This window comes from Dicentrarchus labrax, unplaced genomic scaffold, assembly GCF_905237075.1.
Source record: "Dicentrarchus labrax unplaced genomic scaffold, dlabrax2021, whole genome shotgun sequence".
Classification (NCBI taxonomy): domain Eukaryota; kingdom Metazoa; phylum Chordata; class Actinopteri; family Moronidae; genus Dicentrarchus; species Dicentrarchus labrax.
The window spans coordinates 16,104,206-16,124,860 of NW_026136723.1; the positions used below are offsets into that span (position 1 = coordinate 16,104,206).

Below are 20,655 nucleotides of genomic sequence, written 5' to 3' on the forward strand. Positions count from 1 at the left end.
TAGCAGTCAGTATAATACCAATAGAGGAAGATGACAGACTTGTAAAAAGACTAGAGTTGCATACAGCACTCTTACTTCCATCTATCCTCAAGTGACTTTTTTTTTTTTTTTTAGAAATGGGGTCCAAGTTCAGCTGTACTTACCATATTTGCCATAGTTTTGCACACCAGTTACGGAAATGCTGATGTCTGTGCAGGGATGAAAATGTTTGAGGTTCAATGTGCCTATTGGCTAACATAGATCTTCTAGTTCATATCCTCAGGACAATCATTAATCAATATGATTAAATAATAATGACTAAACAAATGTACATTACATACAGCTACAAACAAACATTACAAACAGCTATGGACTAACATTCAGCTAAAACATACCTAAATCTATATTTAACAGCTAGTGCTGCAGGTTTGGGTCCCTGTGAGCACATGTGCTTTTTTTTTTACGAAATGTCAGTGTAGGAAAAGCACTGGTGTAAAAAAAATAAAATGAATGATGGCTGAATTCCATTTAACTGCTTCAGTTTCAGGGTTCTGGTATTTTGCATGCTGGCTCACTTTCACCCTATCATGGGTGACCCTGTGTTCATGTTATAAGCAGCCAAGATGAAAAAAATCTCCTATAGTGGGAATCTCTTGACAACTACAGTTTCAGCTAACTGAAATGGCTGCTGCGCTTTCATCAGCAGCCGTGTATCCATACAAACGTATTGCAGCAATTGTGCAGCTTCTTCAACCTTTTTTCTAACGCGATCCTTCAAAATTCTCCGAAATATGTTATATACAGATATATATATACAAATACACGGCTAATGACAGTTACAGCTAAATAAAATCAATATTAGCTCAAATACAATCAAGTCAGCTAATTAAAAAGAAGCTATTCTCTATTTGTTTGTACAATATCTGGTTTTGATTGTTAACAAATTGCAACACGAAAAGCAGGAAAGAACACATGAAAAACAACTGTTCACTTCTTTCTCCTCCTGCAACTGGAACAGCTGGCAGTGTATTGTTGTTTCAAATGAAATTATTTATTATTTGTTTGGTTCATCTAATCATAAGGCATCTATCTATGGCCATTATTCAATATCTACACTAGAAAGACAGATTTATAAGCAAAGCACCAGGTTAATCTAAGCCTGTGGTATGGCTCATTTAAAGGTTATTTCACTGGGGTTTTACTATTTCAAAACTTAAGATTTTACTTTCAAGTCAAGTTGCAAGTCTGTACGTCTGACTCGAGTCCTTGTCTCAAGTCTAGAGCTCTGTTCAGAGCAGCTCAAATGAAGAATAATTAACAGCGATGGCTGGCTGGCAGCCAGATCAGATTGAACTATTCTCAGAGCAGATCAATTCCCAGCCTCTCTTTACCGCTGCTGGTGGTGAGTGACTCAGCTAATTATAACAAGGGAGAGCATGCCCTGAATACTGTTTTCTCTTCTAGCTCACTGGCATGGGGAGGCAGCCACACTCCTACGCAGGCACTGTATACACACACATAACACACACCCACATACACCATGAGGTACACACTGAATGTCCAGCTATATAATGCTACAACCTGCAGCCCGACAACATAAACTATCTTGTATAACATACAGCCTACACATATACTGTGGTCTGGTGTGACCTTGATTCCAATGTGATTACATTGGAACAAATTGTAATATCACACACACCTGCAAGTCCTTTTTGTTTATCACCGCCAGCACAAATAAGTCACATTTTCCAGAGAACATCTAAACACTGTGTCACACATAAACACACTGACACACTGGGTCCGGACTATTGTCAGATAACAATACACCTTTTGGCCTTCTGTTGCTCTGTTGCACATTCACACAGTGACTGTTCATCCTGCTTTTTGAACTTCTTAGAGAGAGAGACAGGGAGAGAGAGAGAGAGAGGAAACCTGTTTCTGTGCCTGCTCGACGGCATGACAAACACACTTGCTCACAGAGACACACACACATCAGTCAGTCGGTGAGTCACCTTATTCATAGGACGACCACTGCACAAAGAAAGAATGCAGGCCTAAAAATAACAGGCCATCATTCCTATGGAATCTGCAGCTCATCCATGTTTGGACGGCCTGCAGAGACAGGTTCACATGACCTTTTTGAGTCAAGCTGAGCTGAGCTGCTGTGACCTGGTTAAGTGTGTGACCTCTTGCAGAAAGAACCATGTTGCAAATGTAAAAAAGAAATGGTTTGGAACGGCATGCTTCTGTTTGGCAGGAGGGGTTGTGCAAGAGAGTGGCGATAGTGCGTACACACACGGGCCAGCTGGTGCTCTGTGTTTCAGTGAACGCTCAGTGAGCCTCGACTGCAGCCACTATGCTCGTTCAACATAAAGCAGTGGAAAAAGAGGACTCTTGCGCAACTCACACATGGTCGTGTGTGTGCGCAAGATGACAAACATGCACATTTGTAATTACCTCACATCGTCAGCCCATCTCAACACTCATCATCACAGGAATGATTTTCCAACTGACTGTATACTGTACTTCACCCTTCAATTTCTGGTTCTTACAACAGTCCATAGTTCACTGATTATACTTTTTTTTTCAAGAATATTGCATAATTTTCACACAGATTGCACAGTATTGGCTCGCTTGTTTGTGATAATTTGCTATACAAGTCATTTTAGCCTGGGATCAGTGTCTGTCTCTGAGAGCCCAGCTGCTGTGATGTTGTTTACGGAGCCGCGCTGGCATATTTTATGTGAATGCTTATAGCCCAGCACCACTGAGGCTTTATGGGGGTGAGTCATATCCACATAACAAACAAGCTCTGCATGGGAAAATATCATGGTGATGTTAAAGCTAGAGTTAAGGCTCATACACTGAAGCTTTGTACTGGCTAGTTCACACTTGAGGCATAACATTTGGAGAGCAAACACTTTCAGGTGCCATACAGGAGGTCTGTTGCAACCGGTAATAAACTGCAATAAGAGCATTAAGGAACAACTGAGTCAGAGAAAGAGTTTTAAAGATTGTTAATTATTGTCTAAAAACATGTGCTTGATGAGGCAGCCATGATAAGTGGCAGATGATTTCTTCATTCCTTTCACACGGTCAAGGTTGTTTTTGTTTTGTTTTTTTCAATACCAGCGCAGGAATTTCGACATTAATGACACCGTGGCAAATACGGGGAACATAACGTTAATGTTTGCACCATATGCTCACGCGGTCCTCTGTGAAAGGTAATACAGCAGGCAGTTTCATCAGAGCCGAGCTGGAGCTAGAGTCGGTGCCGTTACAGGATTGCTCAATGGTTGTGTCACCAGGAGGCTGGACTGGTCGGGCGGAGTGTTTGAGCTCTGATCTCAACATCACTGGAACTCACTCACTCTCTGCCTCTCTCTCTGAGTGTGAGGCGGTCCCTCTTTCTCTCTTTCTCTCCCTGTCTTTATTTCTCTCTCTCTCTCTCTCTCTCTCTCTCTCTCTCTCTCTCTCTCACAGACTGGGCTCTGAGGGATCCGGATTTTCTCACCAAAAAGTACACAGACCTCAGAGCCACGGGCAAACGAAAGGACGTGGGTTGGATTATTACCAGAGAGAGGAGAGGGAAAAAAACGCGGCGTCACTGAATCTGCTGAAGTTTCATTTATATCTCAACTACAATGAGCCTCACACGGAGAAATGGAGCGCGCAGTTTGTAGTTTATTCTAACCATCAAGGGACACATCCTAAACAAGTCAAGGGGTCTCGTTTTTTTTTTTTTTTTTTTTTTTTTGCTTCCACGTTGAATCCGTCTATCAGGAGGATGAACTTGCAGTGGAGCAGCCCGGCACCCTCCTGCATCCGCACCGGGAGAGTCGCGCACAAGCGGCTGGACTCAGACGATCAGCCGCCGGCGAAATGCGCCAGGCTGAGCGCCGAGGCGGGGGACACGCAGGGACTCCTCCTCGGCACCTCTCCCGGGTCCCCGGTCAGCCCCGTCTCAAACCCCGTCCCGGCGATCCACCAGGGGCCATCCAGGATAGGACCGTTTCTGCTTCTACCTCTTGCGGACCGGGAGAGCGTGCACAGCGCGATGAACACCGACACCGGCGACGAGCTGCTGTGCAAGGTATGCGCAATCCCGTCATTGTGCAATTTCTTTGAATGAATGGTGTTTCAAGACATCGCGTTGCTCAACAAGCCTGTCTGACATGTCATCAGCATTTAGCCGACTTTTTCACCCAATGTCATTCTCACGCGAAATGTGCCACACTTTGCGCAATGGCAGTGTTGCTTCATGATTTTTTAAATCCCGAACCATACAAGGCTCTATTGTGTCTAGGATGATTTTAAATCTGTTTACAAATGCATGAAAGACCAGGCAACCCCATAGCCCTGTGCTTGTGTTGTGGAAACACAGCCTACCGATTCAAGTCCACCTATCTTTGGCACGATATGGCTTCACACTGTGTCTGTCAACTCGGCTCATTTGCATACACGTCACTGAAATACGCCACGCCGTGACACACACACAAAAATGCAAACATGTGAGACAAAGAGAGACTATCATGATCTGGTCTGATAATGACAGGGCCCTCCGCTATTCCACATCAATGTGTTTATTTTGCGATATAGACATGCAGGCGTTTTGGCTTTGTTGATTAATAAAGTTAATTACTTCATGCTTTGGTGATTCATTTGTCATGCTCATGCAAAAGCAGCGTATTGAGCTGGAATCAAAGCATATCCTACGCATTTTTTTAACTGGCTGCCAAATTTGCACGGTTGTTTCCTCAGATGATCATTAAGAACACACTGACCCATTGCCTCTTCTCACACACTCCCTCCCTCCCAATTTTCCATCCTGCATCCCTGTCCCTCCTCCTCTTCTACTCATCTCTCTCTCCCAGGTCCTTGAAATGGGGGTGTACCAGGAAAAGATCAGACCCTACGGGATACTACCACCCCACAAGAATGTGGCCGGCATCAGGGACATCATCCTTGGCGAATGCAAGGCCTACGTGTTCCTGGACAAGGACTTTGGGGACATGCACACCTTGGTGAAGAGCTGTCGCAGGCTGGACGAGGAGCACGCCTGCAGGCTTTTCCGCCAGGTGGCCTTGGCTGTGGCGCACTGCCACCAGGCTGGCATTGTGCTGGGTGACCTCAAGCTGCGCAAGTTTGTCTTCACCGATGAGAAAAGGTGAGAAAGTCTGCTACTTTCAAGGAAACAGGCATAAAATGTTGATTCTGAAAGGCAAAGTTTCCGACAACCATCCCCACCTGCACAGCATCCAATTCTCAATTTCGTGCAGCTCTAATAGTATCAGTTTACTTTATTTGGATGCTCTCAGACTTAAATACATGCAGTGTAGTGGGACGGAGCAAACATGGCAGCAGCTGATACACACAGGCCATGTGTGCAGATATTGATGTGGGCACAGATAGAGTAGGAGGTTCTGTACTTGTGGAGGCAGACTGCATTGCTTCCCAGATTTTCGCCCTCTCTGTCTGTCTCCCTTTCTCACTCTCTCGATGTGTCTCTTTGTATGCTTGTTGTGTGTTTGTTTTGCATGTGTGTGTGTGTGTGTGCATGTGTGAACGTAGTGGGTGGTAGTTTGGCAGAGCTGCTAGACGAGGCTGGTGAATGAGACAATCATCCCCCTTCTGCGGTCTATATCTTGGAATATATTTATTACTCATTATTTATTAATAAATTACATCATAACTATGCTGCAGAATAACTGATGCTTCCAACTAGGATTCATTCAAATACACTTTCATCCATGAAGGAGTAGTTCAAAGCGCTGTGCTTTGAACTTGCTCCCACACACACACACCCACACACACACATGCCTTAATGTCTGCATCTCTGAGTACTGCATTCTGTTCAGGAAGACACACAAAACCCCTGCTTACAAAACTATTTGTCGCCTCTTTGCCCTTGCGTCACTCCCTTTCCTGTAAGCACCCGCTGATGCCACACAACCCCCCCTCTGGCTTTCCAATGGCCCTTTTTCATGGAGACTTTTCAACAGTAACATTCCCCAGCCATGACCTCTGGGTCTGCAGGGTCACACTGGATGAATGAGAGCAGACAGCCAGTGAGAGAAGTTGAAGTTGGTTGTGTCCCTGTGATAGCTATACGGCTGCAGAGCGATGAGTCACAGTGTATATGTGCAGAGGGGAAGGAGAGGAGGGAGGGGAGGGGAGGGGGGGCTGCATAGCTCCTTTTCTTTCTTTGTGTGTGAGTGTGTCCATACATGCATGTTTGTATGTGTGCTGATTACACATTCAGAACTGTAAAGCTCCAGCCCCTTGCAAGCTGAAGTGCGGTTTTTTTTACTGTAATTCAGTATTTTGTTAGCTGGGTGACAGCATTGCAACATTAATGTCAGCAGACTGACCCACAAGACCCACTTGACCCTGGAGTTGTGGGATGACATTTTTTTTTTGAACACTGACTTCTCTTTACACTTTGCCCAGCGACACACTACAGTTGCATTACAAATGATCTTGCTGTGATGTGAATGTAAAAAAACAAAGCTGCAGATTTCGCTGATAGCTCTGTGACATCATAGAATTTGGCTTTTCGTTTCCAGATAATCTGGCGTTTCGTGCTCCCTGAGATTGCTGCCACTGTCACACAGACTTTTCAAACATAAGTCTCCTTGAAATGTTGTTGTTCTGACCTCATTTATTCCGTCATACATTCCCCCAAATTCACAATCAGGCATCTTTGAAACCCCAACAATCACGCTGTGATGCAACGTCTCGGCCAACAATGCAGCAGGGCGAGCCAGAGACAGAGAAAGTCACAACAATTTGACAAATGCAGTCTTCATTCACACACACACACACACACACACACACACACACACACACACACACACACACACACACACACACACACACACACACACACACAGTGCAGTTGAAAAAGCCAGTTTAGGGAAGGTGACTAGCACTATGAAGCATGCAGAGCTCCACTGCTGGGCCAGCCTTCCCGTGCGTCACTGATGTGGCAACAGCCATTTGAGGGTAATTATGGGATGGCTGGCGCCGCGAGTGTGGGACCCAGGTGCAGATAGCCTCAGCTCGAGAATGAGAGCGAGAGAGGGAGGAGGAGAGAAGATATGTACTCTCAACAGAAGGATGAGTCACTCTCTCCACCCCTCTAACTCTCTCTGTTCTGTTTCCTTTTCTGTCTCCATCTCTCATTCTCCTCTCCTGACTTATCTCCTCCACTATCTCGGTGTTTAAATATCTGTTGCTTTCTATCTTGGTCCTTCTGGCTGTCACTTCTTTCATTCTCTCTCTCGCTGTCTGATTCTTTCTCTCCGGCCACTCTGTCTGACAACTGAAACGTTTCACAGAGGCGACACATCTTATGCATCTTTGACTTGATAAAAACTCAATCACATCGTTAGTCTCTGGAACAAATATCAAGAGGCAGAAATTGACTTTTCATTTCAAACCAGCACGTCCATAGCTGCAGAAAATCACTCTTGAAATGATTTATTGTTATTTTTATGCCATTAGACAATGCAAAAGTTCTCCCATCAGTCACTCAAGAGTGTTTCAGTGGTAAATGTCTCATTCTACAAATACACCCTCACAATCTTAGTTGGTCTGGTGGAGGACTAAATGTATGTCCTGTCATTAACATGGCTAAATATAGCATTGTGTGTGTAGGAGTATGGGGAGGAAGAGGGTGCTGGACTTTATTTATATGTGTTTATGTGACCACGTGTGTGCCAGGATGTCATTGGAAATTTGCTTCGGCAGCTATGCTTCTCAAACGGGACTCACTGTTGTGCACTTAGGTCAGAATAAGTTCACTGGTGTCAAGTGTGTGTGTGTGTGCGTGTGCACGAGTGTGTGTTGGTCCATCTGTCTGTCCGCTGTGCAGCTTACTGTAAGGATACAGGAGGGATGCTTGATTTTCCATGATGCAATCAGTGACTTACATTTAACAGATCTCTGAAATGTTTGACAGTCTTAAACAAAGCCACTGTTAGAAATAGACTCACTCACACACACACACACACACACACACACACGCACACGCACACACACACACACACATGCAAACACACACACACACACACACATGCAAACACACACACACACACACACACACACACTCAGTGGTGTACTAGATCAAGGAGTGACGTGTGCTTTAAATATTGTTGTACATGGGAACTCTGAGGACATAATTTCCAACAACAACATGACATTCTGCAAAAAATATTCTACTTGTGAAATGTGGATTTGGGTGAGGGGAAAGAACATTAAGTTCTTAGATTTCACCACAATGTGTAAAGTTGATTTTGTGTAAGATAACATATCATTCCCATCATATCTCTCTCAGCAATCTGCTGTGAGTAGACATGCAGCTATGAGAAAGGAATCTCCTATGTACTAAACAAAAGATTTTCAGTATTGTCTAAGCTCTTAAAGGTCCTTTGAAATGTCCTGACCTTATTTTGACTTTTTCTTCACAGAACACAGGTGAGACTTGAAAGCCTTGAGGACTGTCGCGTCCTAGAAGATCCCAACGACGACTCCATGTCAGACACTCATGGCTGCCCCGCCTACGTCAGCCCAGAGATCCTCAGCAGCTCCGCGCCTTACTCTGGCAAGATGGCTGACATGTGGAGCCTGGGGGTCATGCTGTACACCATGCTGGTTGGCCGCTACCCCTTCCATGACCCAGACCCAGCCACGCTGTTTTCCAAAATCCGCAGAGGCCAGTGCTGTTTGCCAGAGGGCTTGTCGCCCAAGGCCAAGTGTCTGCTCCAGAGCCTGCTGAGGAAAGATCCCTGGGAGAGACTCACGGCGACTGAGCTGTTCGCTCACCCATGGTTCCACCAGCCGCCGTCGTCGCAGGAAGTGGTGCCAGGCGAACAGGAAGTGAGCTCGGCGGAACAGATGGTGCCATCCTTTGACGTGGAAGAGGACAGTGATCTGTTCTGCTGACGGACTTGATTCAGCTGAGTCTGGCTGAGGGACCAAAACAAAAATCGCTATGAGGGATTCATTGTTGTTTTTTTACATTGGCACTTTTTAGAAACCCATTTGTGTACTGTTGAGTGTACATACACCCTCAAGCTTTCTACAACTGTACTGTATTTTGTTGTCGTATTTGTGTTACTTGCTAAGGGCATTGTTCACAATGATCATTCATTGTTTTTCTATATGTGTGTTTTTTGAAATTATTTGGTGCTAAAAGATATAACAAGGACTCAGACTTTGCCAGATTATGTTAACAAAATAATCTCTGCAGGCTACTGTGAGTATATCACACAAAATTAACCCATGGCAAACAGTAGTCACCAATGCTTGCTCTCAGCCTGGACTCACAAGGCTTCAGAAGGCATTAGATGAATCCTGAACGGGAGGCGAGGAGAGCGGGATGTTTTTCCTCTCACTCTCTCTGACCAGGCTGGAGGCTCCACCGGCTGACTCACCGACCGGCTCGAGGAAGGCCTAGTACAAGCTTGACGTCTCGCAGCAGGCGGTGTCACAGAGTGAGAAAGATGGTTAGCAGAAGCCTGATGTGTCACCCTCAGCGGGGACGCTACGAAGGTGTTTTCGCTGCCAATCTGGCAACATCTCAGCAAATGGAGAGCATTTACAAATCTCACACCATGCACAGAAGGTTGAGAAAGGCAGGGTGTTGCTAATGTAAGAAAAGCAGGGAGATTAGGTCTCACACACACACTCAACAGTAAGCAGTGGCATTGGGCTAACACAAGTCTTTGTATATGGCTAACAGAGAAAAGTACATCTCAGTAATTTTCTCACTTTTAACCCTTGAACCTAAAACATTTACTTTTTTAAAAAACATGCTCAAAGCAGAATATATCAGATAAAGGTTGCATCAGAACAGAAACTGTCAATTAACATTGAGTCTGACCTTGCAAATTTGACTGCGATCGATCCGTTCAGCTTTCTGAAATGCTGCGTGTGCAATAAGGCAAAGCTAAACCACTAAACACTAACACTTCTGGTTCAAAATCAAATGCAGGAAGGAACTCTTGATTTAAAGAATTGGTCACATTTGCAGCAACAGAGATGGTGAATAATTATTACACCTAAAAGGCATGCTACAGAAAAAAAAACATTCTAATGGTACCTCCGACTGACACAATATGAATTATCTCTCATTCCAACAATGTTTGTATTTTTTAAGAAATGTGTCAAATATCCAGTTAAGGAACCATCAAACCAGAAAGAAACACATTGCAGAAAAATGAAGACTTTCTCAGTTGAGGAGTTGAATCTGTTTTGTTCATTTCTGTTGGAACATTATGTCAAGCTGAGCTGTGCTGAGTGTTGTGCTCGTATCACTGTGTTTCATAAACTGAACGGCTCTGAATCAGTCGCAGTCAGGCGATATTTGATGTTGGTTGTCTGATGATGACTAACACTTGAGTGTGTCTGTAGAGAATGGTCCTGACCTTGGCTGGAAGAATCTGTTCTGACTGTTTCACCTTTTTAATGGTACTTTTTTTTCCCTTCCTTTTTTTTTTTTTTGCCGTTGAAAGCTGTGGATCCATGGAGACTAGTCATCATAGTTAGTGACATGATGTACCACATTCTAAAAGATGTTTTATATTGGACTGTGACAGACAGATTCAGCGCTTCAGTGACATTTAGCCTTACAGGCTACTGTGGGTCTGTGGCCAGCTACTTCATTCTGGCACAATTACTTTGACAATGGTACTAAATCTTACATATCTGAGAAGCAGGGTGCATTTAAGTTTTGGGTCACACGACTAATAAAACATCTGTTGCAGTTCTTTTATTATTTTATCTCATCTGCCGAGATACCAGATGGGAGCAGACTTGTGACAATCTGAATTGTGTCTCACAGAAAAGTAATTTAAGAGATGAATGGTTTTGTTTCTGGTTCATACATGTAGAGTGAGTCACACATTCATGTGACACGTAGAGTAAACTGACACGGGTGCACAAACGTCATATTGCACTGTGAATTATGTATTTGTGACACAACCTAGAGGCTATTATTAGTCCAGACAGGTACACACAAGAGATATATTCATTGTACAAAAGTTGTAAATATGTATATTTGAAATATGTGTGGAGATGTTGAATAAAGATCACATTTTTTCATATTCACATGGCTTGTTTTGTTCATTACTGCTGCTCATCCTTCTCACACACACCCATGCAAACACCTGCACACTGCATGCCTCCAAGGTTTTCTGCAAGAATTCTCCCCACACAGATCATCATCTCTGTGAGAGAAAACATTACATTTTCTCATTTTCCTCAGCGCTTTCAATTTCATACTTACAAAGGGAAAAAAAACTATCTTTCTCTCCATCCATGCCTCTAACCGTTTACTCTTCTCTGACCTTTGCGTAATGTAACATTTAACTCCTCAAACACACAAATGTCAATAGTGGGTCAGTGTCTTTTCCTGGAATACGCAAGGGGGAGCTTATATACTGCTTTTGTTCTTTTTTTCCTCAGCTTCAGCGGTAACCGGTGGAACACGAGGTCATTTCATCAAACAGTGAACAGCACTATTTAAACTCAAATACATTCTTTTTCATGTTATCCACTTTTGATTGTGAATAATTGTTTGACCTATAAGAGCTTGGCATTTCTCCACAGTCTGTGTGTTATGACTACCCCGGGCATGGCTGGCTGGGGCTTGCGTAAGCGTTGCGTGAGTGCGTATACCTGCCTGCATGTCTACATTTGTGTGTGTGTGTGTGTGCATGTGAGCACAAGAGTCAGATTAGGTAGCAACAGGGTAGCTGGGAGTGTCTCAGCTGCTGGGAAGCTGCCAAACACACGATTGCCCAACACGTCAGTGCCGGACTCCTCCGGGGATGACAACAGGGCCCTCAAAAAGTAGGCTAGCAGTGGGTCACATAATGGAGAAATATGTGTGTGTGTGTGTGTGTGTGTGTGTGTGTGTGTGTGTGTGTGTGTGTGTGTGTGTGTGTGTGTGTGTGTGTGTAGGAAAGGGTGTGTTTGAGAAAGGAGGTGGTGTGGCAGGGTGCGTGAGCAGGTTGTATTTTTGTATATGTGTAGAGGTCTGTCATTCAGTGTTTACAAGATTTGGGATTGGGAGGGAAATATGTTGTTTCGCTTTCTTGTCGCCAGTTGGATAAGAAGATTGATTCCATTGTCAAGCTTGTACACTTAGTATGAAGCTGGCAGATGGTTATTTTATCTTAACTAGCATAAAAACTGGAAACAAGGAAGCCCAAATGGAACAATCCGCCTGCCATCACGACACCACCATCCCCCACCCACAAGTTGTTTTTACAACTATAGATACAGGATTCACAGATGGACTTGCCTATTTTATCGAGATGTGATGTTTTACCCACTGTTGCCCCGGGCTTATGGGAAATGGGGTTTGTTAAAGGCCACTAAAAACAGAAATATGGAAGAGAAAAAATATACATTATGATTTCAATTACTTTTCCTTATGTAAACATATGGAACACATAACATACTGCTGAGTAAGGCTAGAGTTTTAGTTTTTTGCATCATTACACTTATCAACTGGATTTTAAATGAGGTTTTCCATTTAGTCCTTTTTAACTTGGCTTTAGACACAAATTTTGTTACTTTCAGACAGAGCCATGCCAGCAGTTTCCCCGTGACCAGTCTTTGTGCTGAGCTAACCAGCTGCTAGCAGTAGCTTCATATTTACCATCAAGAGCAGCAAGTGAATAAGCATATTTACTGTATAAAAACAATTCCTTGAAGCATTGAAAGTAATGGTTATGATACAAAGAAAAGTGCGTGTGGTGAGCGGTAGATTGAGGTTAGGTGTTAGGAAATGTCTTCAGGTATATTGTGTGTCTGTGTGATCTCATCCTGGCCCTTGGCCACAAGTGTAAACTTTATCCTTCCTTGTGATCTGGGATCATTGAAGTTTCCCAACCACGTAAACCTTTAAATAACAGCCCTCTCCAACTTCCTCCTTGGATGCATGTCACACACACACACACACACACACACACACACACACATATACACTGGAGTGTCATCAAATATTTCCTTGACCTCATTTGATAAAATTACAGGGGAGAGTATATCTCAAGGGATGTTTCTGATGTTCGAAACTATTGTTTGAAACTAAGGCAGAAAACATTAATCATCAATTATCAAACATTTAAACTTTTGAGATGAGAATGTCAGTGTGGGTTGGTTCTGACGATGAATGTGGACCATACAGGAAAAGGGTGTAACATCGAGCTACATCCTGCTCCGTTTTTCCCCTCATAAGCCACACAAGGAAGTGAAGAAGCAGATCTGAGATTGGACTGTAAAGCACCTGTCTCTGCTCTGAGATGATGTTAAGTATTGTGCTTCTTCCTGGAACTATTTGGCATGGGCAAGCACTCCCTTGATGCAATGGAAACTACCTCCACTGTTTAAATGACTCTGACCTGATTTATTTCATAATACAAATCCCTGAAGGAATGTGAGGTAGTGTGTTGTTCATAGATCAGTGAGGAGTTTGAATGCTTGTAATAAGGCTGGTATTTTCAACTGTCATCTTAAATCACAAAGGCATACCTGGAATTCATTTGAACGAAGTCAAACTATGATCTCTGCTGCGCCCTTGTGGAGCCACGGCAAACTGCAGCTGTACTGATTTACACGTCCCTGATGGGTACAATACTGTAACTATTGTTTTTATTTCTTAAAGGAAAACATGCTACCTTTATATAATAAGACGTACCAGAATAACAATTTATTAACATTACAACTCCAGACTTTATAGATAATTGTAATGGAAGAACCCTTTAATAATGAACCACTAACAGCTGTAATTGCAGACCTTGTAAGGTGAGACACAAGTGGAAAGGAGGTTGTGTAACTAAGGTCCTATGCAAATTTGTGATTGTTTTTAAGTTATAAAAACTTGGGGCACCTGGTTGCTCACCTGGTAGAGAAGCTGTCTGTCATCTTCTGTCTCTTTCTCCACTTTCCAGTCTCTGCACAGCTGCTACTTTTAAATAAAGGCAATAAAAGCCCAAATAATATCTTAATCTTAAAAAAAAAGGACTCACTAAATTTCTCAGTAGACAGTCACTAATGTTAATGTTAATTAGTTAGTTTTTTTAATTCGCTGGTCACGTTGCCTTTTTAATTCCCTTTTTCGCTTTTTTTTGGCGACGAGGATTCCTTCTCCTGTGGCTCGGCATAAGTATGACCCTCCATTATTAACTAATGTGCCGGGGCAGTGACAAGCGCCTCTCACTGATCTCCTTCTCCGTTATAGCTGGTTTCAGTCATGTGACGCTGGCTCTGAACGAAAACGCGTTGTGGATTAGCTAGACAGGTAGGCTACTGCTTTATGTCCCTCTCGGCCATTATAGTTTTTCAAAATGGCGGAACAACATGGAAGCCTCCATGGACTTGCCCGTCCAATGTATATACAGATAAGAAATTCTTCGCTTACGAGGATAAGTCAGATCATTGGCAGAGGTAATTTTACACCAATGACGACACATTTATGAATGAAGACATTGATTTTAGCTAATAAAATACTTAAAATACTACACAATGTCGCTTTAATTATTATTCATTATTTTTCATAATCTGAGCATGGTGGGTGGGGACTGACAGTCAATTACAGAAGTTTGAAATCAAAGTGCCATTTTGTACTTTAACACTAGAATACAATAGTTTGCTGTCGGCCTGTGGCCCCTATTGAGATTAGCTTTGGCCCTCCAGGGGAAAAGTTTGGACACACCTGCTTTAGGGAAACAGCCAGCTGCAAAAGACAACCCAGTTATTCTGAACATTCTCTGGTTCCAGAAACACATTATTTTCCTAATAGACCAACAAGTTAACTGAGTATTCTTGTAAACAGACAAAATATATGTATATATTCCATGTTTCTCACATTGTGTGAATCCTTTAAGTCTAACAAACATGATGAATAAAAACTATCTGTCTTCTTCTTCGCCGCCTTTGTCGACACATTGCTGTGCTTCTTTGCACATTACCACCACCTGTTGATCAGTGGAATAGTGTGAAACCACTGGCAGGAATGTGTAGTGTGTATTGTGTCAAGCGATAAAAAACTCCACAGGGCACCTTTAAACAAGAAAATAATCCTCAGATTAATCAGCAATGAAAACAATCGTTAGTTGCAGGCCTAGTCAAATACACTTCCCTAGAAAACATGGAATAAAGTGATCGTCACGCTCTAACAGCATGAGTCTCCACTGGCGGTAAATGGGAGCCTTGAGTGTTGTCTGGGTCAACAGGCTCTTAAGCACAGACAGGAGGGGAATGAAGAGCGTTTCTCTGATGAGGTTATTTCAAGCAAAGTGGCCCCTTGGGGCTCTGCGTTATCACCATGATTGTTTTCTATTCAGATAGATAAAGTGAAAGAGAAAAACATTGTTAAGATATTCAAATATGCTGATGACATGGCCCGGGGTGGCCTGATTTACAGGGTTTGTTTATCATGACTTCCCTGACTGGTGTAAATGTTTGTGAATCAAAGGCAAGAATCTTCTCTGACAAGGACTCTTCAGGCTGGAAATAACTACTGCACCATAATCTTGATCAGTTTGACAATTAGCATAATTGTTGGCAAGGTCACCTGTTCCTGAGCTCTAAATCCAATACAGTAAGTGACACTAGCACAAGCTGGTTCCTTTCAAGTTTATAAATGTGTTTTCATTGATTCTTATATCCTTTTAGTTAGAGCTTTCTCAAATAGGAAAGGCACACGTTAAATAAGGTTTAGGATTACTTTATCTTGTGTTTTATGGATTAACACTATGATGACCTGTTAGAGCACGTAATGACAACTAAAGTCCAGGAGAGGGCAGTGTTTTCATGCGCCTGTCCAGGTTATGCTTCACCTTTGTGAATAAACTCTTTAGCACAAGGAACAGGTGGATCAAAGGTTATCGGTCTCAGTGTTAATAAAAGTGCTGAAGACAAGAAATTAGATCAAACAGGATATTATTTGTCTTTTTAACAGATTAATATGCAAGTGCTATCAGGATGGGGACAATGCTTCTGATGAAATCTACATAACTAAAGAACATCTGATCACTGAGATTTTCATCATAATACACCATTTGGCTGTCATTGTTGCCTAAACAATAGAAAGTCCCATACTCATGCGTTCACACCCATATTTTTATTTGAGGCGAACAACATGAAACAACCCTTAGATTTGGGTTTTATGAGGTCTTAAACAGCAGCAGACCAGAGTTGTTTAAACTGTTTGGTTGTAAAATCGTCCATCTGTCTGTGGAACTAATCGGCCTTTCCTGGCCTGACTGTTAAAGATGTCGCCCAAATTAGCCAATCAGAGTAAAAAACACCCGTTGGCTGTTAAAGCTTGGAATGTGAAATATTTGAATTAGTCTCAGTGGCATCTAAAAGCCTTCTGCTAGTGCACAGGAACTTGTAGAGTAATTCAAGGATGACTTTTATATGAACATCTACGTTTTACAGTTTCATAGCAGCTCCTCAACTTAGCCTTGACGAAGACCTTAATGTCAGATGAGTTGAATTAATGTTTATTCTACCGGCAGAGCGCATAAACAATACTAAGAATGATCTCTAGTAAATTTCTATGAGATTTTCCCTCAAATGACTTGATATTTGATTTGACAACAAATATCTGCTCTGTATACTATAGTCACTAAATTCTCAACAACAACAAAAAAATTTTGTCCATCAATTCTCACATACCAGGAGTTAAAACATACCCCTGCTTGGATTGAATGATGTGAATTTTGAACTATGTGTATTATACAGTTTATTTCTCAGACATTGATTACTGAGCTTGTTTGTTTAAGATAAATGTCTCAACAACTATCAAACATACACCATGTGCTCTACATCCCATATAAGCTCACTATTACATCCATTTGTCTCTAATAGCTGCAGTAGACCCAGAGATAGACTGCATGTCATTTCATCTATGAGTTCCACTGTATGTTTTTCGCTGCAGTTTCCTAGAAATGTGTTATTCTGCCACCGGCTTTGTGCACTCAGCACTGCAGCGTTACCACTGACATCACTGACTCACGGCTGCTGCTAATGGGGCCAATGGAGTGAACCACAGCATTCTCTGAAAGCTTTGTGTCATTCATAAGACCGTACAGACAGACAGTTCTGAGTAATATGGACTTTTTAGATTCATATATGCTGTATTTATTGTGCCAATTCGGAATATTTACACTCGGCGGAAGGCGAGGAAGCATAAGAAAACAAGCTGCAAAACCGTCACAAGACTATAGCACAGATAAACAATTTCACACATTATGATCTGACTAAATCTTTTGACTGTGAAAGAAACCTGGATGCAAAAAAGAAGAAAGGCATCCAAACTCCCCACAGGAAAAAACAAGATTACAATCTTTCTTCCAGTGAAGCTTACCACAGTGACACCAAAAGGAACTCTGCAGATACGTTGAATATTAAAGTTTATTATGGTTAATTAAAGACTGATATAGACAGAAACGGCAAGGCAAAACAGAATGTTTTAGTCCTCTTCTCAAGTACTTTTTGGTATTTTTCTCTTCTGGGAAATATTAAAATAAAGCAGTACTCTGCTGTCATCCTGTGGAGTGTTTTTACTCAAAAAATACCCTCTCTTGCATGTCACTCATGCTTCAAGGGGCACATGGTAGCTTGTGCTTTCAGGGCTGCCTTGTTCAAAAAGCACAGTGTCAAGCTACCTAATTCCTGACTTTTTAGTTTCCCCCTACAGACCTGAGTGCTTGAACACAATCACCGCCAATCTCTCTGCAATAGACCCACCTCTGTGAGGAGAATAGATATTAGGCGACTTTGTGATTTTCATCATCCATGGTATGAATTGGAATTTGACCCAGCCAAGAGTTGATTATTTCTTTTAGGAAGGTAAAAAGATCATCCAAAATATGAAAGCCATGAGGAGGAAAACCCAGATCGGAACTGTGCAAATACTAAACCAGTTTAGGGAGACCTGACATTTGAATTGTAGGTTGTGGGTGTACAGTATACATGTATAAGCTGCTTAATTCCTAACCCCCTCTAAAATGATAGATCAGCACTTTTCCTCACTGGTGGTAGAGAGAAAAAAGCGCACAGGCCAAAGAGATTAGCTCAAAACTAAACAAAGAGCACAGTGTAAGGGGATTTGCTCTGCCACACAGGGCCATGTTGACTAAATGAGAATATAGAGGCTATGGCTGCAGCCTTTGTGGCCCTTCATGCCACTGAGCTTTTTAATGATTCTTATTCTCTAAAAATGCTCATTAGCCAACTTGCTGCTAACTTCAAGCCAGTGGATAAGATGTTGAGTACATAGGTCCCATTGTACACCAGAGAAAATACACAGATCAGTTGTACCCAGCAGCAGCATTAACCCTTGTCCTGCCTTTATAGTGGCATCCAAAACTGTATGCATGAGGAAAAGAGCCTCCTGTGCCCCTGTACTAATATCTAAATTTTATGACACTTTATTCATCAACAATACTACAATTCGTATGAAAAATATATTGTACTTTTTACTCTACCGCTGTTTACTAGTTACTTTGCAGGTTAGGTTTTTCTCAAAATACTTATAGAAATAGGATTTTATGTACAAAATGTCTGCAAATGTGATACAACGTTTAACTAATAATTAAGTACATTTTAAAGGATAAGTGATTGAACTTCCCAACAGTGTATGAAAAAGTTAAAATAAGCTCCATATCAGCCAGCTACAACTGTTTGATGTGGATGTGAATTTTAATACTGCTTACACATTGATAGATTAATAATGACGATAATTATATTAATATAATAATCATGTAACACACTGATAGAGATCATTCTGCTTAATGAGTAGTTTAACTTTTGGTACTTTAAGTTTCTTTGGCTATAAGTACTTTCAGCAACTACTAGTACTAGTTATATTTTTACTTGTATTTGGCCATTTGGGGGAAAACACAGTACTGAATAATCATCACCTTATAAAGTTGATATGGTGAAGATAATAACACACATAAAAAGCAGATCCAGAGCAACATTAGCATTCACTCACAGTTGTGTTTTGGCCACCAGGCAAATGTAAATCCTTTTTCGGTCTCCAGCTAAGGGAAATATGTGTCTCTTGTGTTGCTAAATGCTCCACCATGTTCTCCAGCTGCCTGAAGATGGATGGGAGAGGTGAGAGTGAACCAAAATTCCAATTTCAACTTGTACTTAAGAATCTGAAGACTTCTTTCACCATTGTGAACATAATTTGAGTCTGACAATATGACAAGCATGCTGTGTTTAATTGAACTGAACTTCAATGATCCTCGGGGGAGGGATTAAACACACACGTCCCCCTGACATCCTGTCTACACTCTCATTTAATGTGCTGCTGATGCTCGTTCTTTTGGCTCATCAGCATGTCGTGTCCCTGCTCATTGGCTGGAGAAATTGTGAGTATGTGTGTGCTTGAGTTAAAAACAAGCACACACATACTAGTCTATGTACAGAACCTGAACAGTGCCAAACATGAAATGTTGAAGAGGGGATTAAGTCACCAATCCACATAGTTTCACAATGGCCGCCTCCCTTTTCTCCATTTACTCTGAGCTCCCCACGGGTGATCCAGGGGGCTATGAACAGGGGAGCAGTGAAAGGGGTAATCTTTCGCTCCTTTGCATAGCATAAAAGCTTAGCTGGAGATAAACTCACACTTTCCAGCAGGCACGGCAAGTAATAGATAGACGCTGCTCGTTTTAAAAGGAAAGTTGGTCACACATCAGAGAGGTCTGACAGAATGTACATAAGCCAATAAATTATATATGCAGAGAAACAGGAATACACATGGAATAGACACAACAAGTGTTTTCTTTGCATTTGAGCTACATGGCATTTAAAAACTGACATGACTTGCTAAAGTGCAATGTAAAGTAAAAGCCTCAGGTAAATCTGATTTAACTCGCTCTGTTTTGGAACATAGATGTGTGTGTGCGTGTGTGTTTGGCACAGGGTTGAGGATGCTGTGGTCCATTTATTCACTGCTGCTGCGTTTATGAGTCAGCGGGTGATGGATGGAGAGGAGAAAAAAAACAGTCATAGGCTGGAGGAATGATGGACAGATGGAAAGAAAAGCAAGACAGGAGTTTAGAGGGAGATAGCCGAGGGTTGGGAGGGAGGCAACAGAAAGAAATGCAGCAGCAGCATTATGTGAAAAAATGAAACAAGAATGGGGAGAGAAAAGGTAAGAGAGAGAATAATAGAACAGCAAGAAGTCAAGAAGGGGTGTTGCAGCAAGCTGGGAGTACAGTTCGCATTGCTTCACTCTGCGGGTGACTTTAATTACTTTTCGGCGTCACTGCCTCCTCTGGTCATGAGCTGCATGCACCGATCACCAGCCTCTGATTATCGGGCCTTTGTGAGGGCCTCTGCCCGCTGTCAGGCCGTAATTATGTTTGTGCTGGAGAGCATCTCAGCACGTCAAAAAGCTTACAAAGCCATTACTCAAGGGCTCTCCATCTTTACGGGCTTGAACTGCATGGTGCAGAGGAATTCAAAGGTTAAGGCCAGTACATACATAAACTGCATTAATGTTATTAATGTATTTGACGTGTAATCTGTCCATCTATTCTCTGGAGGTTTAGGTTGATAGCAGGTCAGTTTTCGAGGCTGACTTGCAAACAGACGGCTTAAAAAACAGGAACTTATTTGCGAAAATATGTGTAATGA

General features: G+C 42.2%; 1 protein-coding gene across 2 annotated transcripts; it reads left to right on the forward strand.

The window, feature by feature from the left end:
• The first annotated feature begins 2,829 nt into the window (after window positions 1-2,829).
• trib1 (tribbles pseudokinase 1) lies at window positions 2,830-11,091 on the forward strand. 2 transcript variants are annotated; one of them, XM_051391133.1, is made up of 3 exons: window positions 2,830-4,072; window positions 4,854-5,146; window positions 6,546-8,444. In XM_051391133.1, exons 1-3 carry the CDS (start codon window positions 3,179-3,181, stop codon window positions 6,547-6,549), a joined length of 1,191 nt encoding a protein of 396 aa, XP_051247093.1. In that variant the 5' UTR covers window positions 2,830-3,178; the 3' UTR covers window positions 6,550-8,444. The 2 variants fall into 2 exon arrangements, with proteins under 2 accessions (XP_051247093.1, XP_051247091.1); XM_051391131.1 differs by lacking the exon at window positions 6,546-8,444 and adding an exon at window positions 8,451-11,091 and having other exon boundaries at window positions 3,273-4,072.
• Window positions 11,092-20,655: the final 9,564 nt, after the last annotated feature.